General features: G+C 41.8%; 1 protein-coding gene across 2 annotated transcripts in view; it reads right to left on the bottom strand.

Annotated features, from left to right (window-relative positions):
- The window catches only part of trit1 (tRNA isopentenyltransferase 1), a 43,411-nt gene extending 16,892 nt beyond the window's left edge, over positions 1 to 26,519 (bottom strand). The window contains exons 1-6 of one of the 2 annotated variants that reach the window (XM_023431000.2): positions 26,344 to 26,519; positions 12,563 to 12,703; positions 9,303 to 9,401; positions 8,582 to 8,739; positions 6,705 to 6,847; positions 6,429 to 6,540 (exon numbers count right to left, since the gene is read on the bottom strand). In XM_023431000.2, coding sequence (XP_023286768.1) covers positions 6,429 to 6,540; positions 6,705 to 6,847; positions 8,582 to 8,739; positions 9,303 to 9,401; positions 12,563 to 12,703; positions 26,344 to 26,502 — 812 coding nt within the window. In that variant the 5' untranslated portion in view covers positions 26,503 to 26,519. The remainder of the gene's footprint in view (positions 1 to 6,428; positions 6,541 to 6,704; positions 6,848 to 8,581; positions 8,740 to 9,302; positions 9,402 to 12,562; positions 12,704 to 26,343) is intronic. The other variant, XM_023431001.2, reaches the window with a different exon arrangement.
- Between the last annotated feature and the right edge of the window lie 610 nt (positions 26,520 to 27,129).

The raw sequence follows: 27,129 nt of genomic DNA, 5'->3' as shown, positions 1-27,129 counted from the left end.
ACTTGTCAGTGTCGCTGAAGTAATAACTCACTTTAAGACTTCTTAAATGTTACATCCAGAAAATGACTGATGTTTTATTAAAGAATAGAGATCATCAACATTCCTGTTGCTTCCACAGACAGTCATACTCCATGTCTTCACCTTCACATGATACCTGACTATTAAGCACACTTTTTCCTTCATTGGTGATGACAATGTTATCTCTGCATGCAGAACTTGTTGAAGCTGCCTCCTTTGCAGACTGCGATTGCATTTCAGTGCCTGCAGACTGAGAGCTGCTAAGGTTCTCTGCATCCACCAAAGTCTGTTGCTCATGCTGACTCTGTTCCTCCCTGTCATCAGACCTATTCTCACAATGTGAAGCACTGGCTGCTGTGCTCACAGCGCCGGCATCCGCTGCCTAAGCGGCACCAGGAGCGACGTCAGCAACGGCAGCAGCACCGCAGGTGTCCCACACTCAAAACATTTCAACTGTCCTGAACTGGCATACACCATGTAAGAGCCATCACCATGCTTTACTCTGAAAGACACCTCCATTGTTTGAGTAGGTGAATCCAAGAACATGAACACCTGCTGCCTCAAAGACTGCACAAGCTTCAGTTCCTTACATCCCAAACTCACTATCTTAAATCTACAAGCAAATTACCGAACCTACGGAGTTCGTTCTCTATCAAGTTATTAGGCATAAACGGCGGAACACCGGATAAGGTGATCCGCGTGGAGGGAACTGACAGCAGTGAGACCTGCACAAACGCCTCCCTGATAAACACGCCACTCTCTATCAGCTGATGCACCTGATGCTCCTCTTCTACAAACACAACCACTGCTTTGTGCATTCGTGATGCAAAAGACAGATTGTCGTGTAGTACCTGTTCGCCAACCACCAGCAGAACCTCCTCCACGGTGACATTACTATCCGGCGGGACTATGCGTACTGCCTGCCGGATAGACGGAGGTGGCGTCTCGGAGGACGCCATTCCTCCAAAAAAAACCACCTGACAAAAAACACAGATCGCTCAGCCAACACTGAGAAAGGTATTGTAAAAGCTTATCTGATTATGTACAAGGGACAGCTGAAGAAAACAGTGGGAAAATCTGAAAAATATGGATAAAGACCATTCAAAAAACCCGTGCCACTCTCACGTCCACCACCACCATAACTCACACTCACCGGAAACGGAAACCAGAGAGGAAAGGAGGAAATGAAACATTATCCATCAATACAAAAAGTTTCCGTCTCCAGCTTGACATTTCAAGACACCCAGTGGTGACTCATGTCACCTTCTCCTCCTCCGCCTCTTCCTCTATCTCCCCTTCCCTCCCTGAACGAAGAATATCCGTCTGAGCAGATGTGAGGCCCTTCGGGGGACAAAGTGACAGAATGACATAAGAAAAAGTGAAAGGCACTGGCAGAGAGGCCCACAGGTGCTGGGACTATAGTAGCCTGACCGGGGTGACATCAGGTTGGGGCAGAAGCCGCTGGTTACCTCACCAGACAGTGTAGACAGAACAATATCAGACCATATCACCCCAATTTAGACAATTCTGCCTGTTCAAGCCCAAGCTGTACCTTTCTGATTGTAGTAATATCTGTTCTATTGCAATTCGTGTTAAGTTCAATAACCTGATCCTTTTCTGAATTTGGAGTGATTGCAAAAGTAGCAGAGGTTAGCTGTGGTGTCATTTTTCTTTCTGCCAGTGCAAGAAAGTGTTTTTTATTCTATCATAACAACTGACCTGACTAATAAAAAATCAATGTTTAATTGAAACAGTGGAACAGTGGACTGAGGAATACAAACTGTTACACTCTGTGTAATGGACAGTACTGTGTACACATAAATGTTAGGGATACAACACAAAGCTGCCATATGTGTCTGCAGTGTTTCCACAGAATTATATTATATTTGTGGTGTTAACCGATGGAGGGCTTTCTTACACTAATTATCAAATAACATACATAAGGTGCTCAACTGCAAATATTTTAACGCCTCGTGAAAAATAAACATATATGTTATTTATTAATTTCTTCTCGTTATATCAAACAAATAACGACCTACAAACTCAGTCAGGTCAGTTAGGGTTGGTTACATGTGATTGGCTAGTGAGCCCGCACTGGGCACCCTGAATGACAGGCACACAGATAGGGATGGTCCTTTGGCCCAGTCTGACAATGACAGACAGGTCTGTTGTCAATGTGTTTGAGAGAGAGAGAGAGAGACAGACAGACAGACAGACAGAACGGCAGGCAGGCAGACAGTCAGGCAGGCAGGCAGACAGGCAGACAGACAGACAGACAGACAGACAGACAGACAGACAGACAAACAGGGGTGAGGAGGGGCTGAATGAATCAATGCACTGCGCACAGTTCTACCCATTTGAAAAAGGAAAAAACAAAAAAAAGGGAAAAAAAAGAAAAATCAATACGTGGTGGTAGGAGTTGATATTGTGCTGGGCTGCCTAAAATGAATCAATGTATGGGAAACGCTGGTCTGTTTTTTTTTTTTTTAACAAAAACATCTGTACTACTTTCTTTTCTGTGTTCAATTGTTTTCAGCTGCTATTTATACTGTCAAAAAAAAGTACATGCACTTTTTGTTAGTCAAATAATAAAAACATGATTTGTTTTTTAATCTGTAAAACTAAAGGTGGAGGTAGAAATCAATAGTGGAAATAAATATTTAACAGTGGGGAAAAAAGGCAGAATTTCATTGGGCCATATTGTACAACTTTTGGGGCAAATTGTGTCAATGACAGATCAGTGTGAGTCAGGTATTACAGCAATAATTCAAATGTTAGGGTGCATTGTCTGTTCATATCCATATAATGTGTTCATTTCCATCCCAAATAAATACAACAGCACAGTTCAAGCTTTATTTTTACAGCTGCCATCTTCTCATAGGCCTGACTAAAACAATTTCATTTCCTTCGATAATATCACTGAATTCACCATTGTACAATGACCTGCACAGTTTATGATAATTCTCAGATGTTCTGATTTTCATTCCTGTTATTGGCGAGTTAACAAAAAAAAAAAATAAAAGCCTTTTTGGAGCCAACAGGAAAGAAAAATTGAACCTGTACTCTCATAATGTTCAGGTCATTACACTGAACATTTGAACTAGAATTTTTTTTGGTCTGGTTTGTCCTTTTTCTTGCTGTCAATTTTGTCTCTTTCTAAAACACTTTTATTCTTTTTTTTGAAACACATTGTAGACCAAACATTGTAATAATAATAATTACTATGTTTAGCCCATTACTTATAACATTTAACAGAAACAAGAAGAGGAAATAACAAAAAATAAATCTGGCTAGACGGGCAGAGACAGACATTTGAGAGTAGAGAGAGAGCACAGGAAATGTAGAGTCAATGGAGGGAGGAAAAGAAAGACAGAGGAAGAGAGGGAGGGAGGGAGGGAGAGATCTGACCTTGATGTCTGGCCACAGCAGCCAGCTGGGGATGGAGACATGAGGGTGAAGGAGAGACAAACAGTGAGAGAGAGAGAGAGAGAAGTGAGGGGGGGTAAAGTGCTTGGGTGATCGGATTGCTGAGAGGGCAATAGTGGCAGAGAGAGAGAGACAGAAGGAGGAGGAGGCTGGTTGATGAGGTGGGATGGGGTGATGGGGTGATGAAAGATAGGAGGGACGAAAGAAGGGAACTGGCAGCTTCCTGGGCATGGTTCCATCAATGCATCAACTCGCTGCAGCCACACCCCAACACACACATACAAGTATCAATATCTGCTGCCATAGACACACACACACACACACACAGCAGGATGTTTCCACATATCTGTTTCAGCTATTAGTGAAGCTCATGTACATGTTTATACATATTTCATGTTGAACACAAATCTCTTATTTAAACATTCTCTTATCTGTACTTTTTTCTTTGTAAATGCCAAATTCTAACGCTGTATAAATATGTTAAGATTCATATATTTTACACATGTGACAAAGTTGTAAAAAGATCCTTATATACAGATAAAAAAAAGGAATAAGAAAATAAACCACATATGACAAATTGATGCATTTAGCTCCTGTATTGCACCATATGGTGAGTAGGTAGCTGCTGTAGCTGAATCTAGAAATACCCTGGTAGAGATAAAGTGGAGAATTTGTTCCTGCCAAAGAAAGTGCTTGTTGCTGGAAATTAAAAATAAAGCTTGCTGAATCAATCGGTGTTTGCTTGTTAGCAGAAATGTCAATCATGGCATTTTCCTTAGCAGGCTGTGAGTGGTAATTCATGGACAATTACAGAGACTCTTTATCTTACAAATTGTCCTCTGGTGCGGCACCTGTCGTGACTCGCACTTGAACGTTACATTGCAAGAAGGTAAATACACACTGACAGATGTTCTGTTGGCACAGGTGTGACATTAATGATGTCTGTGTTTTCTGAAACACTTCTCCCACAGGTCAGAAAATGTCATTAGCAATTCCAATAAATTCCATTTCCAAACCTTCAATAACAAAATGACATTTGTTTGCAGCCTGTTGATTTCAAGTTGTAGCAGTTTTTTTTGTAACTGTTAGCTTTTCGGTCTTCATTTAATGAGCAAAACATATTCAATCAGTCATTCATAACAAGTCACAGCACACATCAAAGTTTGGTGTAAAGTATTTTTTCTCATTCAGCAACAAGTTTTATTGCCTGTTCTTGGCGGCCATGCTAGAAGGACCGTTGTGGTTTTGGCAGAAGTACGCCAACCAGGCTGTAATGTAAATGTTTTGGTGAAACTACAGTTTTATTCCTACAGTGGCCCTGAGAGCTCAACACACTGCAACTTAAGAAAACACATGCAAATAGACAAAACACAAACAATTTCAGAAAACATCTTCATCAGTTTGACAACACATGCTGCAAATACTCACGACACAACCAAATACAGAAACACACTGCAAGTAGCACAGACAAAGTGTTTCCAGGGGACACTGAAGAGTGATGAACACGGCTGGGACGCACTTACATGGATGTATTATAATGCAGAACATCTAATCTAATACATATAATCAATGCACACTTACTGTTCAATGGTTTTAACTTCAAAAGCCACAAAACAATGAACAACAAGGGCGTCCCGGCCGGGTTGTCGTCTTGCAGAATGTTTGTGTATTTAGTTGTGTTGTGTGTATTTGCAGCACATGTGTTGTCAAATTGATGAAGATGTTTTCTGAATTTGTGTTTTGTCTATTTGCATGTGTTTTCTTAAGTTGCTGTGTGTTGGGCTCTCAGGGCCACCATACATTCCTCTCTCTGAACCCTGACGGCAGAGGCCCCCGTCTCCTTTGGTTTTCAACCAAGACCTTGGAATGGCCAGCAATGTATTACCAGAGGATCTCGGACTGTGTCCTGGCTCATAGGGGGATAAAAGCTCAGAAACATAGGGAGGGGCCCGCCCAATTAGAAGAATTTAAAAATAAGACGGTGCTGCCACATTAGAACTATAAGAGGTCAGTTATTTGATAATGAAGCACAGTGAGAAATGGCAAAAATAACCATGTGTCTGGATCATAATAATCCAGAGACACCACCACACAACCCTATTCATTGTACAGAAAACAGTGGATCTATACAAAAATGAAAGAGTGACGTAGCTCCAGTTCACTACTCATCATGTGGTTAGCGTTAAAGAAATGTCAAATACAAGTTGGTAATTGCAAGAGAGACAAAATGTCAATCTTGATCATGTTAACGTTATCTTGAAATAGCATCCAGAGTTTAACAGAAACCACTGTACTGTGAGTAATTTGTTCCGGGACCACCACAATGTCCATCCAGTGTGGGCTGCACTTCCTGAGGCCCTGAGGTAATAAGCACCAATCACCAAACTCCCCTGGCAGCGCTAAAGTCCTACAGAGAGGCCTTATCTCTGCAATTATTAATAATCACTGAACATCCTAAAGAAATATTAGTCCCATCTGATCTAAACTCGCAACAGTGTGGGCTGTATCTAAATTGGTCTCCAGGCCTTTGGGAAAGGAAACCGTACAGAACAGAGTGACCTGTCAGAGTAGGAAGGAGAAATAAATAACTGGATAGCTACTTGGCCGAGTTCACCTCACTCCTATTGCCCTGGTTACATGGACGACAGGAGTTAACTCTGGCTTCAGACTGAGCGTCTGGATCATTAATTTAGATGAGGAAGAGAATGTGATCTTGAACTTGCAGGGACACTGACCCCTGCTCATTAGCAATGACTACGGAGCCAGAGGCAAATAGTTTTTGGCCCATATAACAGTTGATTTTGCAGAAGTCATATGCAACATTTCACAAGATCCTAAAATCCCAGTTCCAATGTTTTTTGCCTTGAGCGAAGAAACTATCCAAAAGATAAAAAAAAAAAAAGATAATGAATTTGGGATAAACAGGATCTGGTTGACTGTGTTTATTCAGGAGGGTGGACATGTTTCGCTGCGGATTTGCTTACCTGTCATCCTGGACTTTCTGCTGATTATAGCGGACATGGAAGTCTCTTAGCTCCTCTATCAGTCCTGCAGACAACATCTCATCTACGCGAGCATCCAACCGCTTGTCTAGAGCTGCAGGGGAACGGAGAGGAAAAAAAAATGTATAACAAGTGTACCAGAAAAATAAGACAGACACGCCTAAAATCTTATTTCATGCTGCACTGAAGCTCCCATATGAATATCGGCATTTCTGTTCTCTGAATGCAAGGAAATTGACGCGATCGTTCCTTCCTTACCCTCCATGTCTGCATGCAGCCAGAAAATGCAGGGGTCTGGGTACCTCAGCGGGCCCCCCAGCCCATCGGCTCCCTCCTGCCCCCTCTGCTCCTCCAGCCAGTGACTGTGGGGGACGCCTGTCTCCTCATGGATTTGCAGGCTCCTGTAGATAAACATGCAAGCAAAGACGTTAAGGTTAAATAAACCCCTCAGTTGCATTTCCCTCAGGAACATTGTGCAGACATAACTACACAAATCATTCTCAGAGTTTTTTTTCAGATTGAAACAAATTCGTATGATCTCCAGTATACGGTGAATTTAAATCCCAGTCCCTGGATTTCTGGCCTCGGTGGGTAAACTGAGATTAGGTGAGTTAACCATCCACTCATCCATTAAATCCAATGTAAATGAAAACCCCAACCTTGCCTTGTGATGGACAAATTAAGAATCTGGTTTGAGAAGGAAAAGATGACTGCTGCACCACAAACAATACAAAACTGTACAAATAAAAAGGTGTAAGAAAAGAAGTAAAACAAGGGAAAATATAAACCATGATCAACACATTTTCTCTCCAGTACACAGTTATCTTTCAGCCAAGCTTTCAAAATGTTCAGATTTAAATCCAAACCGGATTCTTTAGCTGTGCCTGGTTGCGCTCTGAAGTTATGATAAAAAAGATGATTCCTGTCCTCTGTTGTCAACTAGAAGAACAGGGTAACCTAACCTGCTCACACAAAAGACCAGAGTGCACTGACTGCTACTCATCAAGCTGTGAGTGTGTGTGTGAGTGTGTGTGCATGTGTGTAAACAAACAAACTGTCAGCGTAGATTGGGTGGAGGTCGTATACTGTGACTGTCAGCCTGAGACAGAACATTAGCCCTTCAGGACCCCACACAAAACATGAGAAAACTCAAAAATGTTGTTCCGCATGACTCATGTACACACAAACAAGTTGAAACAAGACACACCTAAAAACACTATACACCATATAATCCAGAAGGTGAGAAGAGCAGTTTCCCTGTGCACTCATATAAAAATGCTGTAATTCTGTTGCTGAGTTAGAGCCATCCGCATAAAACACATAGCATTGTTTAAATATTGACAATGTTTAAAATTAATATCAGATGATTATGTTTCCAAAGAAGGTAATTTTATCAAAATATAAACAGTTTCTCATTTAATACCGACGCGAACATGGACGTTTGAGCTTTAGTGAAATTATTAATTTTGTTTTTGGCCATTCACACTAGCAGTTTAACAAGGTTGGTGGTAAACAAACTTAATTTTAACAAACTCAGACATAATTGAAGAATTTCAAAATAGTGCTATAATTCAAAATTCAATCAGTTTAATGAAAGAATGAACAAAGAAAAGAATGAGAACATACGTAACAGCTAGCTTAGCTTGCAGCTAACCCTTGCACTATTTTTTGATAATCACACAATGTTTATTATGGGACTGAAAATGTTAAATATTCCTGGCTGCATTTTTACTAATGTTGCTAGTGTTTCTTTTGCTACTAGCTACATAACTAGCTAACACGAACAAAGTAGCTATACAAAACATACACAGCTAACAAACAAATAACAGTGTAACAGGAGAGGCTCATTATTAATTATTCAAAGCTACTGTTATCTAAAAATGGTTAAGTGTGTTTCATTTAGCTAACTTTTCCTACACAAGCTTGTGTTGCTTAACATGTTGGTTTGGACGAATAATTTAAAACTGACCAGTTAGAAATGAAGAGAAACGTAAATATTGTGTAATGTGGGTAATTTGTCATTTTAGAACTATGTCCGTTTCCTAGAAATACACGTTACAAAAAGCTGATAAATCTGTCACTAGACATCCAGTGTAACACGTACACCAGTGAAGATATCTGTTCAGCTGCATCACCTGGCAATCTTGCGTTTGTTGTTGGGGTGCAACATGGAAGCCATTTTGGGGTCCACCTCCGCCAGTCGTTTGTGTAACTCATCTGCTCCCAGTTTTTCCAACTCCAATTTCCTGTTTGGAGCTCCGTCTCCTCCATCCTCTGACTCTTCGTTCTCCTGCTGTGAGAGATATTTCATTTTAAGTTTGAGAGTTGACCAAAGCCGCCTTCAAGTACTGAGCTTAAACTCCTGCTTCCAAATCCTAAATACATATACTAGTCCTGTTAGAACAGTGCTTTAGGTCAGAAATAACATGCATAGAAATAGAAAAGAAAACATAAAATGTAATAAGCCACATCTTGGCAACCGAGGAATTATTATCACAGTCACACTTTTTCATTACAATATCCGTAAGCACTGAAAGCAGCACATATTGTGGTATAATTTGCATTCCTGCCAACATGTAAGATCTGTGAGATTTTTTGCAGTTGTGGGTTGCCAGGTTGTGGTAACAGATGGATTGAAATTGTATGCATGTGTGTGGATTGTTTCATACACAATTTGGCAAATTGGATAATGTAAAAAAAACAAACAAAAAAACATACAGAACGAACGGATCCATGAAATATGGAGACTCCCCGTGAGGGCAGGTATGAATTTGGTGGCATAATGAGCTTAATAACGTCAGAGACGCGCAGAAGACGAAGGGAAGTGTATTTGTGTTGCACTGTTGTTGCACTCACCCCTGTATCCAGCAGGACTTTCCACAGCAGAGACTCGATGTAATAATTCGTTCCTCCAACAATGATTGGCAGCTTGTTTCTGCTGTGCATGTCATCTATGTTGAGTGTGTTAAGGAGGAAACTGATCTGCACATATTTTCTGTAGATGATTGCACAATAATTAAAATCACTTTGAAACGACTTGTTGAGCTTCTTTAGTGGCATTTAAGCCATAACGGCATAAAATCAACTCCAGCAAGTTCTAATTAAATCAGTCATTCTGAGTGGCTGCCATTCACATTTTGCTAAATTGCATACACCTACTCAGGTTATTCACGTTGACAGTGCATTTTCCAAAGGCGCTTGTTTAATGGTTTCATATTATGTGCACATTCAAGGAAAGTGAGAATCCAGATGAGAGAGAAAATTGAGCTTTCTGCCTCTTTGATTTCACAGTCCCTCCCCTCAAAATGCAGCGTTCAAATAATAGCAAACATTCAAGGGAACAAACAAACAGAACAAACCACTTTTGCAAACCATACAAAACACAAATGAAAAAGCCTGATCTTAATTTACCATTGGGCTGGCTGTCCAAGGTTTGTTTGTTTCAGGCTATTACCTTGAAAAACTAAGATAAAAAAAAGTAGAAAATTGAATAATATCTCGTGACATAAGTGCTGCAAAGGGATTAAACACAAGAAAATGCAGGAAATCAGCAAAAAACCTCAACATGCTGGAGCTGTTAGCGACTCCAGGCATCAACACAGTACGTGGCCCATAAAAGTAAAAGCCACAGCAGAATGCTTGATAAACAAGAACAATACCACTTAACATCAATACAGACTGTAACATTATAAATAAGAGCGCAACGGCAGTATTAAGCTGAATATTGTATTTCTTACAATAAGTGAGTGCAGTGCGGCTGATATGATGATACGGTATGTGTGAGGTAAGACGGTTTTTCTTTTCTCCTGCTTGTCGGCTCGTGACACCGTAAGTGTGTTTCCGTCCACCTATTTTTATGCACGTATTTAATTTACATGTAAAAAAAAAAAAATTTGCAAGAAAGGTCCAAATATCACAAAAAAAAGTTTTTATACTTGGTGGAAAAGTTGATGTATTGATAGTAACAAAATGCGACAAAATGCAACGGAAACAGTGAATAAACCATGATGTCTATGAAGCATGTGACTTATTTGCCACAAGCTCCACTGAAGAAATAAAAAATATTGGCAGATGAAAACTGTAACCTTCCTCAAATTAATACACAAAACAAGCATAAATGCCACATTTCCATCATGTGTTTTACATTGTTTTTCACCACCTGAAGTTCGACTGCTGCTCTTGTCATTACGCTCTTTCAGGAAAGGAAAAAAATGCATCAATTTGCAATTTCTTTTACCAATTTTAAGGAAATTTGGTTCAAATTTGTGCAAGACATGGATGGAAACCTGACTTCTGTTCATAAGCAGAAAGTTTTCCCCTCTAAGCTTCTCATATTGTCATTTCAATAAATGTCCCAGGCCGAAGACGTAAAACTATCCAAAAGTTTCACAAATGAAGCATTAATCACATGAATCATCTTGTGGCACACGAGACACCGAGACTGGGAATCAGTGCTCAGCTGAATGTGCTTGGATTTTGAATCCATGCAATATGAAAACGTCAGAAAAATGTATATATCTATACTCTGAAATTTGATAGAACATAAAATGAACTGATTAATTAAGAAAATTATAATAATAACATATAACAATAATTAAAATAACTGTTAGCTGCAACCAAAGTGTCAATACTGTTTCTGCATTGCAAACTCTGTATCAGCCACACCTCTAAAATTAACACAAAAATATCAATATTGGAGTGGTCACACAGACAGAGGCTGTGTGCCACACCTTTTTCCTCGCTCTCTCTTTTTCTGTCGCATCTTCTTTCATCTTGCACCTTTCCTTCTCTCTCCTCCTCCCTCCCTCCAGTCGCCCACCTTCTCCACTCAGGGATAATTAAATAACCACTCAGCCATCGTCACTCACCTCCCCTTTTCTCTCTCTCTCTCTCTCTATCTCTCTCTCTCACACTCACACACACAGACGGAGCTGCATCACTGTGTTTGAGGGAGGGGGAAACAAGAGATGGAAAGAGAGTGAGGATCGCTGACAAGTGGTGAGGAAAATTGAGGGAGGGAAAACAGAAAGAGGGCCAGAAGACTGAGAGCAATAAAGGAGAGACAGAGGAGGGCTTCAGGAGGGAGATTATGTGATTGAGTGAAGGACTGATAGCTGATGATGTGTCATTAGGTTCCAGTGTCTTTGAACTTCTCAAGCTTGTCAGCCCTCTCCTGCTATTACACACACACTCACTCACTCACACACACACACACACACACTCTATCGTCTCTCTTTCGTGCTTTACAGTTTAAAATCCTCCACGCTGCTTCTATCCCTCTAATCTGTATTCATCTCTTTCCATTTCTCCCTCTTCCCACCAGCAGGCTCACACTGCACTGAAACCTATTCTTGGAGCTACCGCATCCCCTCTCGCTGCACTGGTGAATGTGTGTGTGTGTGTGTGTGTGTGAAAGAGAGAGAGAGAGCGAGAGAGAGAGAGAGAGAGAGAGTGTGTGTGTGCATGCCATCCTGATCTATTTATACCGTCTCCAGTTATCGCCTCCTCTCTCCACATCTGTGTGACGGCCGGTAGTCTGCAGGAGGGTGTGACTGCCCAAACTGTGTGTGTATGTCTGTACAAATTTTAGCCTGAAACCATAGTTGTGAGGACGTTTCAGCCTTGTGAGGACATGTTGGCCAGTCCTCAAAGATTCAAAGGGGTTTTTTTTAGGTTAAGTTCAGAATGAGGTTTAGGTTGGGGTTGGGTTTAGGCATTTAGGGAATGCACAATGAGTGTCCTTACTATTATGAGAAGACCAACATTTGAGCATGCACGCACCACAGACACAGACTCCTATAAATATCTCTAGTCTCTCTCTTCTCATTTTCAGTGCAACATCTGCAGTGAGACACACTGACAAAACGAGGACAGAGCACATCGTCTCTACACACACACACACACACACACACATGCACGCACACACGCACGCACACGCACGCACACGCACGCACACAGACCAATTAGTAAGAGTCAAAAATCGACTGAATTCTTTCCTGCAGTTACCACTTATTAATAAGGGATTAAAGATGTGACAGAGGTGATGGCAAAGTGTGGAAAGAGGTGTTAAAGAAAACATTGCTCCTCTGCTTTCACGCGTTTCGAGGAAAGGATATCAGAGCCAGGGCTTTGTTCCTGAAGTCCACCACCGTGTAGCTGCTAACTAGCGGGTCCACAAAGCTGATCATGTGATGTCTGCACTGGGCGAGCTCCTCCGTCGTCACCTTATTGGTGATGATGTCGAGGCCCTGGTACACCTGAAAGGCGACACAAAAGAACCGATTAAAAAGGCAAGTTATCAGAGCAGAGGTAAATCAGAATACAGAATAAAATAAAGAAGGAATAAATGCTATACAGACGGATAAAATAGTACAATACACATTATATGGAGGAGATCAAAAAAATAATAAATGATTGCATAAAAGCCAGTAATATGCTCTAAGAGTGGGAGTTTAATGGAGGTTTGTCCTAGAAAGCATAAAATCCTTGTCAACACTGTAAAAAAAAAACAACAAAAAAAAAACCTTTCATAAAACAAATAGGTCAGGAAATTGCTAGTATGCTAGTAGTCTTGCTAGCAGCAGGGTGTGTGTGCAAATATGTGCGTGTGTGTGTATTTGTCAGTGTCAGAAACTGAAAGCAGGGCTGTGACGGAAGATCGATGTCTGTCGTCCGCATGGAATGACTCTGACCATTCCTGCAAATTACAACAGACACCTCCTCTGTCCATTTTACATCACCCAGTGACGGGGCTCCCACATGGAATGTGTCAGCTGGGTGTCATACAGTAGTCTGTCGTGATTTTCATTCTCACACACACACACACACACACACAGAGTCGAGAGTGTTAAAGGGATGTTTCAGGATGTAGAGCACTTTCTACCTGGGTTTCTCTCTCAAAGGCCCTTTTCATCATTTTAACTCATGTCTTGTTTTCATTTGTTCCATTGTCCTTGATTATTTTGGAAAATCCAACATTGTTAAGGTTTATATCGGAGTTTATGTTCACTTCCTGCGCAGAGCTTGGATTCTCGTTTGCTGTAGAGGTGCGTACCGTGAAGACACAGGACACTGATGAGTGCTGATAACTGGATCGACATGTGGAGTGACTGAAAAGAAAGGTGACTCGCCGCATTTAGCCTTCAGTAGATTTGTAGCTCCTGCATAATGTAGGAGTCGCTGTGGTTTGCACTATTCTTCCTCTGCTCTTCTTTCCCCAAGTTGTCAGGGCTGCAGTGTAGTTAATCTAAGGGTTAACGTCCTCCACCTGGCAAACCACTGCAAGGCTTTTATTTTGAAGCAGCTTAGAGGTCAGCTGTTAACACCTACACAGCTGGTGTATTTTAGACATTTTTTGGCACTGTGCTGTTGGTGGATCAGTTTTAATTATTATAAGGGATGAAAGGAAAAAAGGGACTGCAGATAAAAGCTCTTTTACACCGGAAGTTCACAGTGGGACTGTTGCACCTTTATTCTGCGTCACCTTATAAAAAGGTATAAACATGGAATGGGGGGGTCATTGTTTTCGCCTTTATTCATTCACCAGTCGTAGTCTAAGCTGATAAGACCAAATCAGGGAGCGACCATGGGTGTGTACATCATCATTTCCAAAGGTCGCTATTTTTGCTCGTCCAGACAACAACACAACCCTAAAGTTTTCTAACTAAAACGTGGCCAGCAGTGTTTCCAAAAGACTCTGTTTTATGGGCTCGAAAACTAGTAGTGTGGACGTGGAAACGTTTTAAAAACTAAAATGTAGTAGCGTGGTTGTAGCCTGTGTAATACGGAGAGTTGAAAGGACTCTGACACATTTGTGTTACAGGAGCGCCGACGTGCTATCTAAAAATCTTTGTTTGGTTCATTGTAAACCAGCAAAGGGGCAATAAAAAGAAGTCTTCTTAACAGCAATAAAGCAGGATCTTTGTATAAAACAGGCCAATGTGCACTGGTTGTAGGTGTCTAACTGCAGTTCAGGAGAATCTACAACTTCAAACAACGTCATGACTTGTCTAGTCATATTTTATATGCCCTGCTAGCAGGAGCTGCAGAAAGACACAGAGTTGCACGGGTATAGAGCTACATACATACCAGCAACTGACTGACAATGATAAAGTCCTGTTAACTTGATGCTACGTCTTCCATTCTCAGCATTTACTGCATTGCAACATGAGAAATGTAACAGAAAATGTACAGCAGTGTTGGTCCATCTGTCAACTGGTGGGTTCAAAGGACCTTGGTGTAGTTGGGTTCTGTAGATCAATTCTAGGCCATGCTAGTGACAGCAGAGAGACAGAAGTTGAACTCTGACCTGAAGTAATTATGCTGCAGATGGCAAAATATAAACACCTCCCCTCATTTATCATGTAAATACACCTCTACGGCTCTGTCTTCTGCTTAGCATCTGTGTGTAGTCTACCATCAGCCATTCAAGAGGTGTGTGTGTGTGTGTGTGTGTGTGTGTGTGTGTGTGTGGCTCAGAAAGTGAATCAGCCTGAAGTTGCCAGGAAAACTTTATGAAACTCTCCGAGTCAAAAACCTCCCAAACACTTTAGTGGGCTGAAAGCTCTGGTTGGATTCAGCCTTGATTTGGGAAAAACCATCTTGGTGAAACACTCTATTGTTCAATAATTCAGAGTAGGAAAATAGAGCCTTTAATCATGAGCACTCAGCCGGCTATGGGGACTGAATCACACTCCCAAATGAACACATGAGTATCATCTTTACAGCATGAAAAAAATGAATAAATGAAGTCACTCTTGGTTTAAATCGTGAGCAGATTTTTCCCATGCATTGAGGAAAGTTTAGATTTTTTACTTCTCAGGCTCAGACATTTTTCCAACTAGAATCTCTGAGGCTTAGGCAGCCGGGACATGTGGTGTAGATGTGGAAAGATGAGAAAGGGTCAGAAACCCACACGGTTTTCTTTTTATAGATGCCAGTATTAGAGGGTTATAATAGGAAATCATATCTACCTGCAACCTAGAAGTGTCATTAGTGTGATAAGAAACTGTGAGGCACGGCAGGTCTGTCAAACCTTGGATCCCTCCACATGTCAAAAGTGTGTGCATGGGGCTGAAGCAAGACTGAGCATTTAAAGAAACATGGCTTTTTATCTTTATCCTTTCAAAAGCCACATATCAAAGAGAAAAAGTGCAAAGAATTGATTAAACAATGTGTTTGTCTGCTCTAAGGTAAGCTACACCTTTAGCATCCCCAGCTAACTACCTCACCACCAACAGTAGTGACCGAACATTACATCCATGGCCAAAGCGAATATCACTACCTTACTAACGCTACATAAGTTTGTGTGCTTATGTAAAAATAAATAAGTAAATAAAGGTTCACATTCACATGCACTCATTTGCACAAGAGGAAGCCATTCCTGGATGCTAACAGAGTTAAGGCTAACATTAGCAGCTCATCATACTTATAATACTACAGCTAACTACCTCTACACAAAATAGGAACAATCACTCTCTGTAGCTTTGTAGCTTTAGCATCAGTCTTTTAGCACTAGATCATGTATGTGGCCATCAACAAAACATTTAAGACCCCTATTTAATTTTTTAAACGTCACAAAGTTAGCAAGAACCAACAAACTCGTGGAGCTAATGTTAGCTAATTAAGCTAATGTGTTACCAAAAGCAGCAAATCCACAAATATTGATGGCTACCAGCTAGACATAAGAAACCTGTTTTTGTGCTCTGGGTTTATTACTCTATAGTTATCATACTTTTATTTAAATTTTTTCCTCCTTCTAAGCTTCAGTTGCACTTTCTGATTGAGTTTAGTTGTAGTATTTTCGGTCTTTTTTTTTTATAGTTGCAGTTGTAGTTTTTCTTTATTCGTTAGAGCCAGACGGTGGCAAAACATTCGTTTGTGAGAAATGAATTTTTTGATGTGCCAGCAAAAGGCAGAACTTGTAAGCAAGAACCAGACATCACAGTTTTATTTTGTCTCAGCTTTGTTTTTCAGTTTAAGAAGCATTTTGTGGTGCAGGGCGTGCCCACATCCTCTGGAATACCCCCTAACTTTGTTATACAGCATCTTCCTGCAGACTCAATCTTACATTGCAAGACAACAATATTACAGACTATAACCCAACATACATGTACTGGATAATCAATACAACTGTGCATACGTTATTGATCATATCCTTGGTGACAGCGTCTGTGGGTTGCGTGCACTTCACCAAATGTTCTTGAGCACCGCAGCAAGCCAAAAATGGGGAGCAGGGCAGGGCAGAACAACCCAGCCTGATAAATTATTCACGGCTTCTCTGCACGACACCACTGTCAGCCAAGGGAGGGATGGATGCATGGATGGATGGACGGATAGATGATGGAGATTAATGAATGAAGGTGAAGGTTTGAGGAAGTTTTTGGAAAGAAGAACAGCGATGGAGAGGATGACAGAGAAAAGGAGATGAACAGACAGAAGAGCGCTGTGTACTTGTTACAGAGAACAGGATGCTCCCTGACAAATTTGCACACATTATCCACCACCACCCCTCCTCTGTCTTCACTGCTCTCTCTCTCTCTCTCTCACACACACACACACACACACACACACACACACACAAACACACAGATTGTACAGAGAGAAGACAGGATGATAGGTAGCAGAAGGATGGCAGAAGGGCGGTGAGAAAGAGAGAAAGCCATATAGAGATGCTCAGAGAGATAGACTTGCATCAGGTTGGTGTGTGTGTGTGTGTGTGTGTGTGTGTGTGTGTGTGTGTGTGTGTCACTGACTGAGGGTCACATGTCTCTCATTATGAGCCACACCCCTCCCACATTAACACACTTTTGTTCCCTGACAAGACAAATGCTCTTTATAACATGCACTCACAACTTGTTAGAAGTTGACAAAACATGCTCACCGCATGGCCCGCTTAGCAGCTGTCTGGGAGCTTTCAATCACAACACATGATCTTCATCGAAAGATGGAGTTGCCCAGTTGTCATGGAAATGTAGACGTTCATATTTTCCTAATTTTTCTGCTCTGTCGGCTTAAAAATGTTGATTTCATGACAACTCCATCTGCCCAGGAAGATGTGACGTGATCTGATTGAAAGCTACGAAGCAGCTACTAAATGGACCTTAAGGGGAGCTTTTATCCTCTACTGTTTCCAAGGACAATAACAAAAGTAAGTTTTACTGTCATCCATGTAGATTTATAGTATTTTGTATCAAAAATGATGCTTATATAATTTTTTTTTCTAGTTTGAATTGTCTTATCTCTCGTTTTTCAGTTTCATCCTGTCGCCCATACTTCGACTAACAGCCCCTGGTTCTCCTCAATCTTCTTTCACTCTAGCAGAGTTTCCTCTCCTTCCATCCTTCATCCTCCTCTTCCTCACGACCCTTCCCAATTTGTCCACCCTCACCTGCCACTGAGAGTGCACAGCTAATCGTTATGTAACCGCTCCTTAAAGTGCGTTTACGTGTTCTCGTGTTGGAGAGTTGCAGATTGTGAGCAGATTGTGATGACTTTAATTTTGCCTTAACGAGAACAAGGAGAGCTGAGAGTAGAAGCACGCAAAAGAAGACGGGACTGTAAATAAAGGCAGAAAAAAAAATAAATGAAAGAAGCCACTTGAGTGGAATATATGAAGGAGGAAAAAAATGCTTCGAGGGGAAGCTGCAAATGAGAGAGAAAATGAGAAAGAAATTAAGACTTCTAGTAGAGGTGGTGGAAATGAGCTTCAAATTGCAGTGATGTTCCAGCTCAGAGACATTAAAGCATCAAAAGATAAAAATCAACATAGCTAATCCTGTTTACACATGTCTTCTGGAGGAAACTGAAAGAAGATGTCACAATAAAAGCAGGGGGGTTTTCAAGCATTTGAAATGGTGCAACAAAAACAAAACAAAAAAACAAACGTGAAATGTTAATATTAGCCGGGTTTAAGGGAAGATATAAAGAACTGACACAGACACAAAAATGTGACAAAAAGTGGAGGGAGAATTAAATACTGCTGAGCAAAGCTGTTTGGTTGCAGCTACTTTTGGTCATATTTCATGCCATCTGAAAACCAAACAGGGAAATGCACTTAGCAGCTTTCTATTAATGAGCAAGGTGTTCGTGGAAATGCCAGCATGCACATTTACAGGAGGTGAACAGATACTTTACAGCCGCCTCTAAACTTCAAAGAGATTAAACCACTGATCAGTCTGACAAACGGATCCACGTGTTATTTTTATGTGTCATTTCTTTATCAATGAAAAGGAACTCAAGAGGCATGTAAAGGGTGTTTTCTGGGAAGTTGCTGAGGAAATGTCTCAGCGATTTTGCTCATCACATTAAGCTAATTATAATTGCAAACCTCATAATTCACATTAATGTACTTCAATGGAAGCCCAGTTAATGTGGGTTCAGCTGCCTACGCTTTCCCGTCTCGCTTTTAAATGGACGTGAATGGATGTGACGGTGTGGCTTGTGTGCGAGTAAGAGAGGAGTGTCTGTGTGCGAGTGTGTGAGCGAGACAATGAGCTCAGTGTTCGAGCTCTACGGAGCCTGCAGCCGGACTGCCCGGCCAACCTTACGCCCTGCACGAGACAGCTGTTCCTCTGCCACATAAATAAGGAAGGGGGTGGGGGGGAGCATGGCCAAAAGAAAGAAAAAAGGGCGAGAGAGGCAGAGAGGAGTGAAGAAAAAGAAAGGGACAGAGAGAACAAACAGTCATTGAGACATAAAATAAGATTCAGAGAAAGGCAAGAAAAAAAAAACAAAAGAAAGAGGGAGATGAAGCAGAGCTTTCAGTAGTTTTAGACCGACGGTTTGTGAGTATTGGCATTTCATTCATGTAAACCGTAAACCGACAAATATCTGAAAATATTCCTTAATTTTCTGTGGACAATTCCCTCGTATGTTGTGCCACACCCTGCGTGTGCTTCACAATAAATGCATTTTAATGTGGAAGCAGTGTTAGGCCTTTACTGTGAAACGGAGAGTCCTGCCAATGATGTGGCGTTGGCTAATGTTAGCTAACGAAAGATTTGCTCCCTCTACGACGTTTCCTGCACTTCAGAACAATAGGTCATTTAAAAACTTCACCTACACATTTTTATTACATGATTCACAAAGCTGATAACAGCTCGAACAAAGACCAACATCTGACTGTAAATGGAGGAATGTCCGTCTTTCTGTCAATTTCTTCGATTGTATCGCTGAGGACCCAAGAAAGTGCAGAGTCGACAGTTAAGTATTTCTACAGTAACTAACGAGAACCGACTGACCACACACACCGGTTGTCTCACCAAAGAGTTACTCAATGGAGCTTTTCTGAAACTACATATTAACCTTTTGTGATTGACTTTACACCTAAATAACAATAAAAACACCACAGGAGACTTTAATGGTTCAGCAAGCTGGTTTTGATTCATTAAGAAAGAGGCTCCCTGACCTCTATTCTCTTTTCTCTGTACTGTGCTGTTTAATCCCCATTTTGATCTTGGGATTGTGCATCATGTCATTCAATTACGTTTTATTGAAGAAGGAAAACCGGCCTTTCAGCTGCTTGCTTACTGTTAGTCTAGCAAGCGCGTTAGCTTAGTGACCAACAGAAAAATAAGTTCACACAGTTTATTCAAAAGACAAATCTGTACCATCGACTCCTGCCTCATAATTGTCTGCAAACTATTCCTCTTTTGTGGAGCAGTTCGGAAGAGAAGGGTTATTTAAAAGCAGATGGTGCAGCACAGCTAATAAGCTACGATAGCTTCAGCTTATTCAATTAAATAGTATAAAATTACTTATAATTACTTTACATTAAAAATTCACTGCCATACAAATGCTGAAATGTCAAAAGCTTTGATCAAAAACAATAGCAGGCTCAGCTGTAGTAGGTCGACCCTGGTGCAGTACAATTCGTCCTTACTCTGACCCCTGGACACGGCCCTGTAGACTGACTGTAAGCTGGCTCTACATTTATATCCCTCTCTCTGAATCCCTTCCTCTGTTATACTTACAACAGAATACCTATACCCTGCCTCTTTTCTCTTCTTTACCCCATCTATCCTTCTCCCTCAAGGCACCATCCTTCAACAATTTATCCCTCCATCCTCCCCTCTTCTCTCTGTCTCTCTGTGGGGAATGGCCCAGTAATGCCAGACTAATAAATCATTCATGGCGTTGTCCCCCCCCCCCGGTCCCCCTCCTCCCCCTCCTCCTCCATCCTGCCATCCTCCTCTCCCTCACTGCTTTACTGTAGCGGTGACCGCATCACCACACCCGCAGACTGCAAATACACACACACACACACACAAGCACACAACAAAAAAATAAGAGTTAATCAGCTCTGTTTTTTTGGCTCGCTCCTACACAGGCTTAGATTACCTAAAAAGCATGCATCATAAATCGGATGTGGGAGGCAGCAGCATCGCCTCAGTTACAATACAAACAGATACGTCAAAGCCCAGACAGGTCATAGCCACACCAGACAGATAGAGAGACAGTGGGGAGTGGGGGGAGAGAGGGAGAGAGAGAGATAGAGAGATATGCACAGAGAGAGAGAGAGAGGGAGAAGAAGAGCAGGAGGAGGGATGACTGCAAGCGAATTAGAGGGATATAACACATAGCTGCACAGTTTGAGTGTAGGATGTGTTTAATACGTAGATAAGCATTTGGTGTGTGTGTGTGTGTGTGTGTGTGTGTGTGTGTGTGTGTCTGTCTGCGTAACAACCTCTGGCCAATAACAAGCACAACCTTTGAAAGAATCAGCAAACCTCACAGCGGCCACATGACCATCAGATTTACAACTTACGACAAAGCAGGGCGCTCTGTGTTTTTACTCAGAATGACCTGGTCCTTCATTCCACTTTTATGGCACCGCAACGGCCGAGATGACACATGACAGCTTTCCTACTGTTTTCGCGCCTATTTCTCAGAAAATGAATAAGCCTTACAAATTGTCTCCCTTTGTCACAACTTTCACAGCTCACGTCGCCCTTTAAGAGGATACGGTGGCTCCTTCTTTTATACATGCATAAAGCAAAGGGTCACTGGCCACCAATGCTTCCAATAGTCCCACAAACTAATGTAATGGTGCATGCATCTGCATGACCTGTTAAATTGCCCCCCCAGGAACCTCTGATGGCCCTTTAGTAAAAGAAAGCCACATCCATACACACACACACACACACACACACACACACTGAAAAAACTGAAACACACCCCCTTTTTTTTTTTTTTTTTTTTACACCCTGTAGTGAAACAATTTATTTTGTGGTGACAATGTGTTATTAGTTAACGCATTTAACACATGACTGTGCGTAAGCGTGAGAAATCTGCTCATGCACAAAAAGCATAATGAGCACAAACTTTGTTTAGTGAGCGGAAAATGTGGAGTGATTCAAATCTTAAAAGTAATAACAGAATCGCACTGGTGGTTTTGCATGATTTAGCCAATTAACTCATGATTGAATAGACTTTGCATCACTTATTATCAATTTAGATTCATTTCCTAGCAGCAATTATTCTCCATTTTCTTCTCTGTTCAGTATACATAAACTTGAAACTTTCTTCAGTTTGGAAAGCCGGGACGGTGAACATGAAGTCATCTTTATTTTTGTCAGAGTTAAAACTCACGTTTGCTGGTGCGTTCAAGTGTCCCAGGAGAATTAAAAATATCTGATATTTGATACCTAGTTTGTCCAACTGAAACTATATTACACCAAACAATCTTACAGAATCCAGATATATATTTGATCAGCAGTGTAGGAAATGATCTGAACTGTATCATAAAGTACCTGCTGTTTATCATCCTTAGTCAAAGCACACAAAAGCACCAGTGGGACTTTTCAGATCCGTCATGTTGGTAAGTGAACTTCAGTTGCACGTGTGCAAAAAAACGCGGACGCGGAAGAAGTGATAGACGTATAAAGACATGGACAGTCTGCACAGCGACTGTGGCGAAGCCCAGCCGCTGCCAATTTTCTTAAAACGAGCAGTGAGACAGGGAGCTCAGCGGCGTAACGTACGAACGATGATCACAGCTTTAAGTACACTGATCTAATGTCGGCGCACACCACACATGAATCACCTCTGAAGTGCACTCACTCCATTCCCTCGCTGTCACTGTCTATTTCAGCTGTTTCTTATTACCAATAATGCTTTGCAGAGCGTTGTCGGTCGACGGCGGCTTGATGAATCACCCTCTCCCCCGAGGCCGCACCTGATTGATAAATGATGTCGGCTCATCAAAAGCCTGATTCAAAACAGTAAAATCCCACAAGTTGTGCCTTTCAAACAATCAGTGCAACAGTCACTCACGACTGTGATGTGGTATTATTATATATGTACAAACAATATGCAAGAAAAATAAATAAAAAGGCTTATTCCTAACTGAGGTGGACCGCGTTCGAGTCCAACCCACGGCTTTTTACTGCATGTCATCCCCTCTCTCTCTCTCTCTGTCTCTCCATGTCTATCTAAAATGCTCATAAAAATAACTTATAAAGTAATAAAACTTTATGCATCATTTTACCATTGCATGTCTTTTCACATTCTTTGAAGTTACATAGTGTAACAGCAGCCGTCAGAAGCTTGAAAATGATCTGATATCAAGAAGCTGATCCGCATCTATTTATTATTTTCCCCAAATAGCCCCTGGATACGGGGTTATATGGCTCTGAGGACTCAGATTGAGATTTCTGAAACATTTGGGTGATTTTAAACATCTGAATTTAAGCCTCTGATGACTAGAATCTATTTCAAAAACTGAAAAGAAAAGGAATCTCAGGAAGTTAAATGTAAAAGGGCATTGAGTCCAGTTAAATTTAGTAAAGTGTATGATGTACTGTACTACAAACCCAGTTCTGGATTCATCTAATAGTGAACGTGGTGCACAGAAACCTCTGTCTCTCTGTGTAAGACTTTAAATTATTGTCTAATTTAAGACTTGTCATACATGCAGATTCCCAGAGAGATAATTCTGCTATAAATAGACGAGGTGATGGGAACAGTGAGCGGCTGACAGACCTGAAATCACACTGAAACTCTCACATTTTCCCATAATTCCAACTTTTAGGGAGTGAAAAGAACAGTGACAGTTTTGCTGGAAGCCTCTGAAGGACCCCCACCGGTCCCTGGACCCCACTTTGGGAACCACGGGTTTACACTATTTGGCAGTGCCTCATTCAATGACAGTACAGCGAAGCACTTGTGTGTGTGTGCCATAGATAGCATGTTCATTTAATGAGTGAATAATATCCCCCTGCATGTCCAATGAACTGTGGGTTGGGGGCATGGGCCAGGGGCAGGAGGGGTGGGTGATGATAACACAATAGGAGTGTTAGGGAGTGTGGGAACCAATTCTCCCTGGGACAATAGACACTTCCCAGTGGCCACAGCATGCCCATTCACTATCAGCTGCTGGGCTGGCGTAGCACGGCGCTGAATATGCACCAGCTCAGCACAATGCTGCTTTCTCCCAAACAAGACCAGACTGTTTCCTATCCCAAAGACAACACAGGCCAGCTCTAGCCTATACACAGCCTCATTCTCACATAAGCAGTCTCTTTCTCACTCACTCTATGTCTGCATGTCTCTCTCGCTTTCTCTCGCTGTCACACACACCAACAGGAGGGTAGCAACAAGGCCGGGGATTGTGGAGATAGGCTGGGGCTGCCGTGCTGCAAACTAGGCCACCAGTTTCTCTCCACCAGAGCTGCTGGTGGTGGAGATATTTTTGGGCTGAAATGTTATTAGCGTAACCCAGTTTACCCAGTACCAGGTGACTGCTGGAAGAATCGCTCCCCGCAGGGACACACACTCTCAAGGACAATGCACACGCCAAGTGGCGCAAAGGGGGGGGGGGGGGTAAGCAAGGTGCTGCTGAAGCGCCTGATGATGTGATAAGTGATTGAATTCTGCAGTTTGGAGAAATCATTGCTGGACACTGGCAGATATGGATAAACTGGAGCTGCTGTGTGTGTGTGTGTGTGTGTGTGTGTGTGTGTGTGTGTGTGTGTGTGTGTGTGTGTGCGCGTGTTCCTCTGTGTGTCCATGCGGTGATCGAGCGTGACCCGGACTCAAACTGGTACCCAACCTTTTCTTTTGTGCGCGCGCCCTCTGGTTGCTGCGGCAACGGAGCCTGAGAACCAAAAAAGGGAGGGCGGGGCTGAGAGAGAGGCGAGAGGAGCGACGCAAGCGTGAGAGTTTTTAAATGTCGCTGCACTGACACACACACACACACACACCCACACAGACGCACACACACACCCACACAGACGCACACACACACACACACACACACCCACACAGACGCACACACACACACACGCACACACACACACACACACCCACACAGACGCACACACAAACACGGAAGTGAGGATGTATTATCTCTATTTCACTACAGTGCTCTGATACAGCGATGACATCTTACTGTTCAACATATTCAGACTTTACTTTTTCCTGCCGAAGGCGATATTAAGAAATGAGTCCAGATTTACTGTGACTGGATCAGCTATAAAAACACAACAGTAAACAAACATCATCTCAGTTCACTTCACCCATGACTCATCTGCATTCATTCTTGCTTTGCTTTATTTAGCTCCGAGCTGTGCTGCTGTATACTTCTTACATAAATGACTGAAAAGAAGTCATCATGGACCCAGACAGTTTTCTCGATAATCACTGTCTCATTAAGCAAAGTACCATTTGTTTTATTCAGTATCTGGAGTTCATTTTGCCTTTATCCTCTCCTCAGATATCTCTCTCAGCTGCAGTTCATGTTGCGAACACTTTTATCAAAGCATCACAGCTGCCACCTGATGCCATTCCTCAAAGTGCAATTTTTGTATTGAATTATTTATTACAAACTGTTGATGATTTGATTCACAATAAAGGATGTTCCTTTTTTTTATTTTTCATGCTTTATACTGTATAATATTAATTAAGTATATAGTTTTTTGGGGGGTTGCCTTTCTTCCATCCAGTCTTGTGCTTCCTTTGACTGCAGTCACACTTCAATTTCCTTAACTAATTTTTTATCTCATATGTACTTCCCAATTTGGTTTTCACATGACAAAAGTCACATCTTAAGATAAATAATGCAATTTATCTTCACTGTATTTTCAAATAATTAAATTTAAAGGTGTCTACCGCATGTAATCACTGGTTTAAATAACAGTTTGTGCTTCATTCGTCTATTTCAAAGGAAGCAGCTTGATATTGCATGGTCATCATATGATGTCACCAAATGGCAAAATTATAGAGTTAAAGCCATTTCTTCTGATATCAGGGGATTGAAATGGAGTTAAGACCGTGACAGAGAGACATGAGATGGACAGAAGACATGAAAATAGTAAAGGACTCATTTATAAACTGCTACGACTCCTTTTATCTGGACCCACTCCTTTCTCTTTGTGTGTGTATGTACTTCGTCTTTACTTCAGTTGACTTAGTTGCATCTAACCTGACCTCTGCAAAACAACAAAGCCTGTTGCATGTGTTTATCAGGTCAATTTGTGGCGTGTCTTGTTTGTCTTCAGCTGCCATGTCCCTGCAGTGTCCTACAGACTGATGCTGGTGCAGAGACTGTCCCAACGCATCTGAGGCGATGTTAAATGCAGACTCGATACGAGTCAGTGCAGATCTTTAACTGTTAATAGTGGAAGCTTGGTCTGATTGTGATGGAAATTTACTGTCAGTTCCATGATCATGCTAACGCCTGCTATCTGACGCAGTCATATTTAGCTTTCTACAAACTCCTCATTGCAAAACACCGAGTTAAACGGCAGCCTGTTAGCTTGTATTCGTGACTGTGTTAATCTGACTGAAAACGATTGTTTTACTCGGTTTATTTCAATCATCTGAGTGTCATCCAGAGCATTATGGCTGCCATGTCAAGGTCTCCCTGCGCAGTTCCTCGTTTCAACACTTTTCTTACCTGCATGGAGTCGGCGCTGATTATTTCTCCCTGAAGCCGTTTTCCGATCTCGATCGCCAGCTTGGACTTGCCGGTTCCGGTAGCTCCTAAAACCACCACCAACGACGGAGCTATCGCTCTCCGCAAAGCGAACTGCACGCTACGAGTGGACGCCGCCATGATGCTGCTGCCTGAGCGCCCAGCTGACGGCCGTGCGCATGCGCAGTGGGCGTAGACTTGAGAGGTGGGCTCTGTTGCCAGGCAACAGGCAGCCGTTGCTGTGGCAACATTGATTGATGGGGCTGGATTCATTTTCAGACTAATAAGTGTAGATCTTTTGTAGCATTTTAGCCTTCCTGATGCAGATCACGCTCGGATTGGTTACTGGTGCTTTACCTGTCATTAAACTGGATTAAAACCATTTCATCAAAGAAATGAATCAGCCAATAAGGCGTCAGAATAGTCTTGTATGTCCTTGTTGCTGCATTTGTGAACAGATTGATGATAACATTTACAATGTCTATGAAATGGCTTTACAGGGCGGGCTGAAGAATAGTTGGTATTGTTTCTATGGAAACAGAGCTCTGCAATGGTGAGCAAAGATGCTTGTTGCCATGGCAAAGATGCCAGGATGGGTTACCTTGGAGACTGCTCAGAACAAATGGTGGCTGGGGAGAGGGAGCTGTGTGTTCACTCATACAGGTGGTTTGTATGGAAAACAAATGAGTGTAATACAATAACAGTGTGATCCAGTTTAAAGCGAGACAATAGATTTGAGTGTAGCTTTATTCAGCTGAAATAATACAA

This window comes from Seriola lalandi, unplaced genomic scaffold, assembly GCF_002814215.2.
Source record: "Seriola lalandi dorsalis isolate HSWRI2012SDOR001 ecotype SW California unplaced genomic scaffold, Sedor1 jcf7180002054916, whole genome shotgun sequence".
Classification (NCBI taxonomy): Eukaryota; Metazoa; Chordata; class Actinopteri; order Carangiformes; family Carangidae; genus Seriola; species Seriola lalandi.
This window is presented reverse-complemented; position numbering and strand designations above follow the sequence as displayed.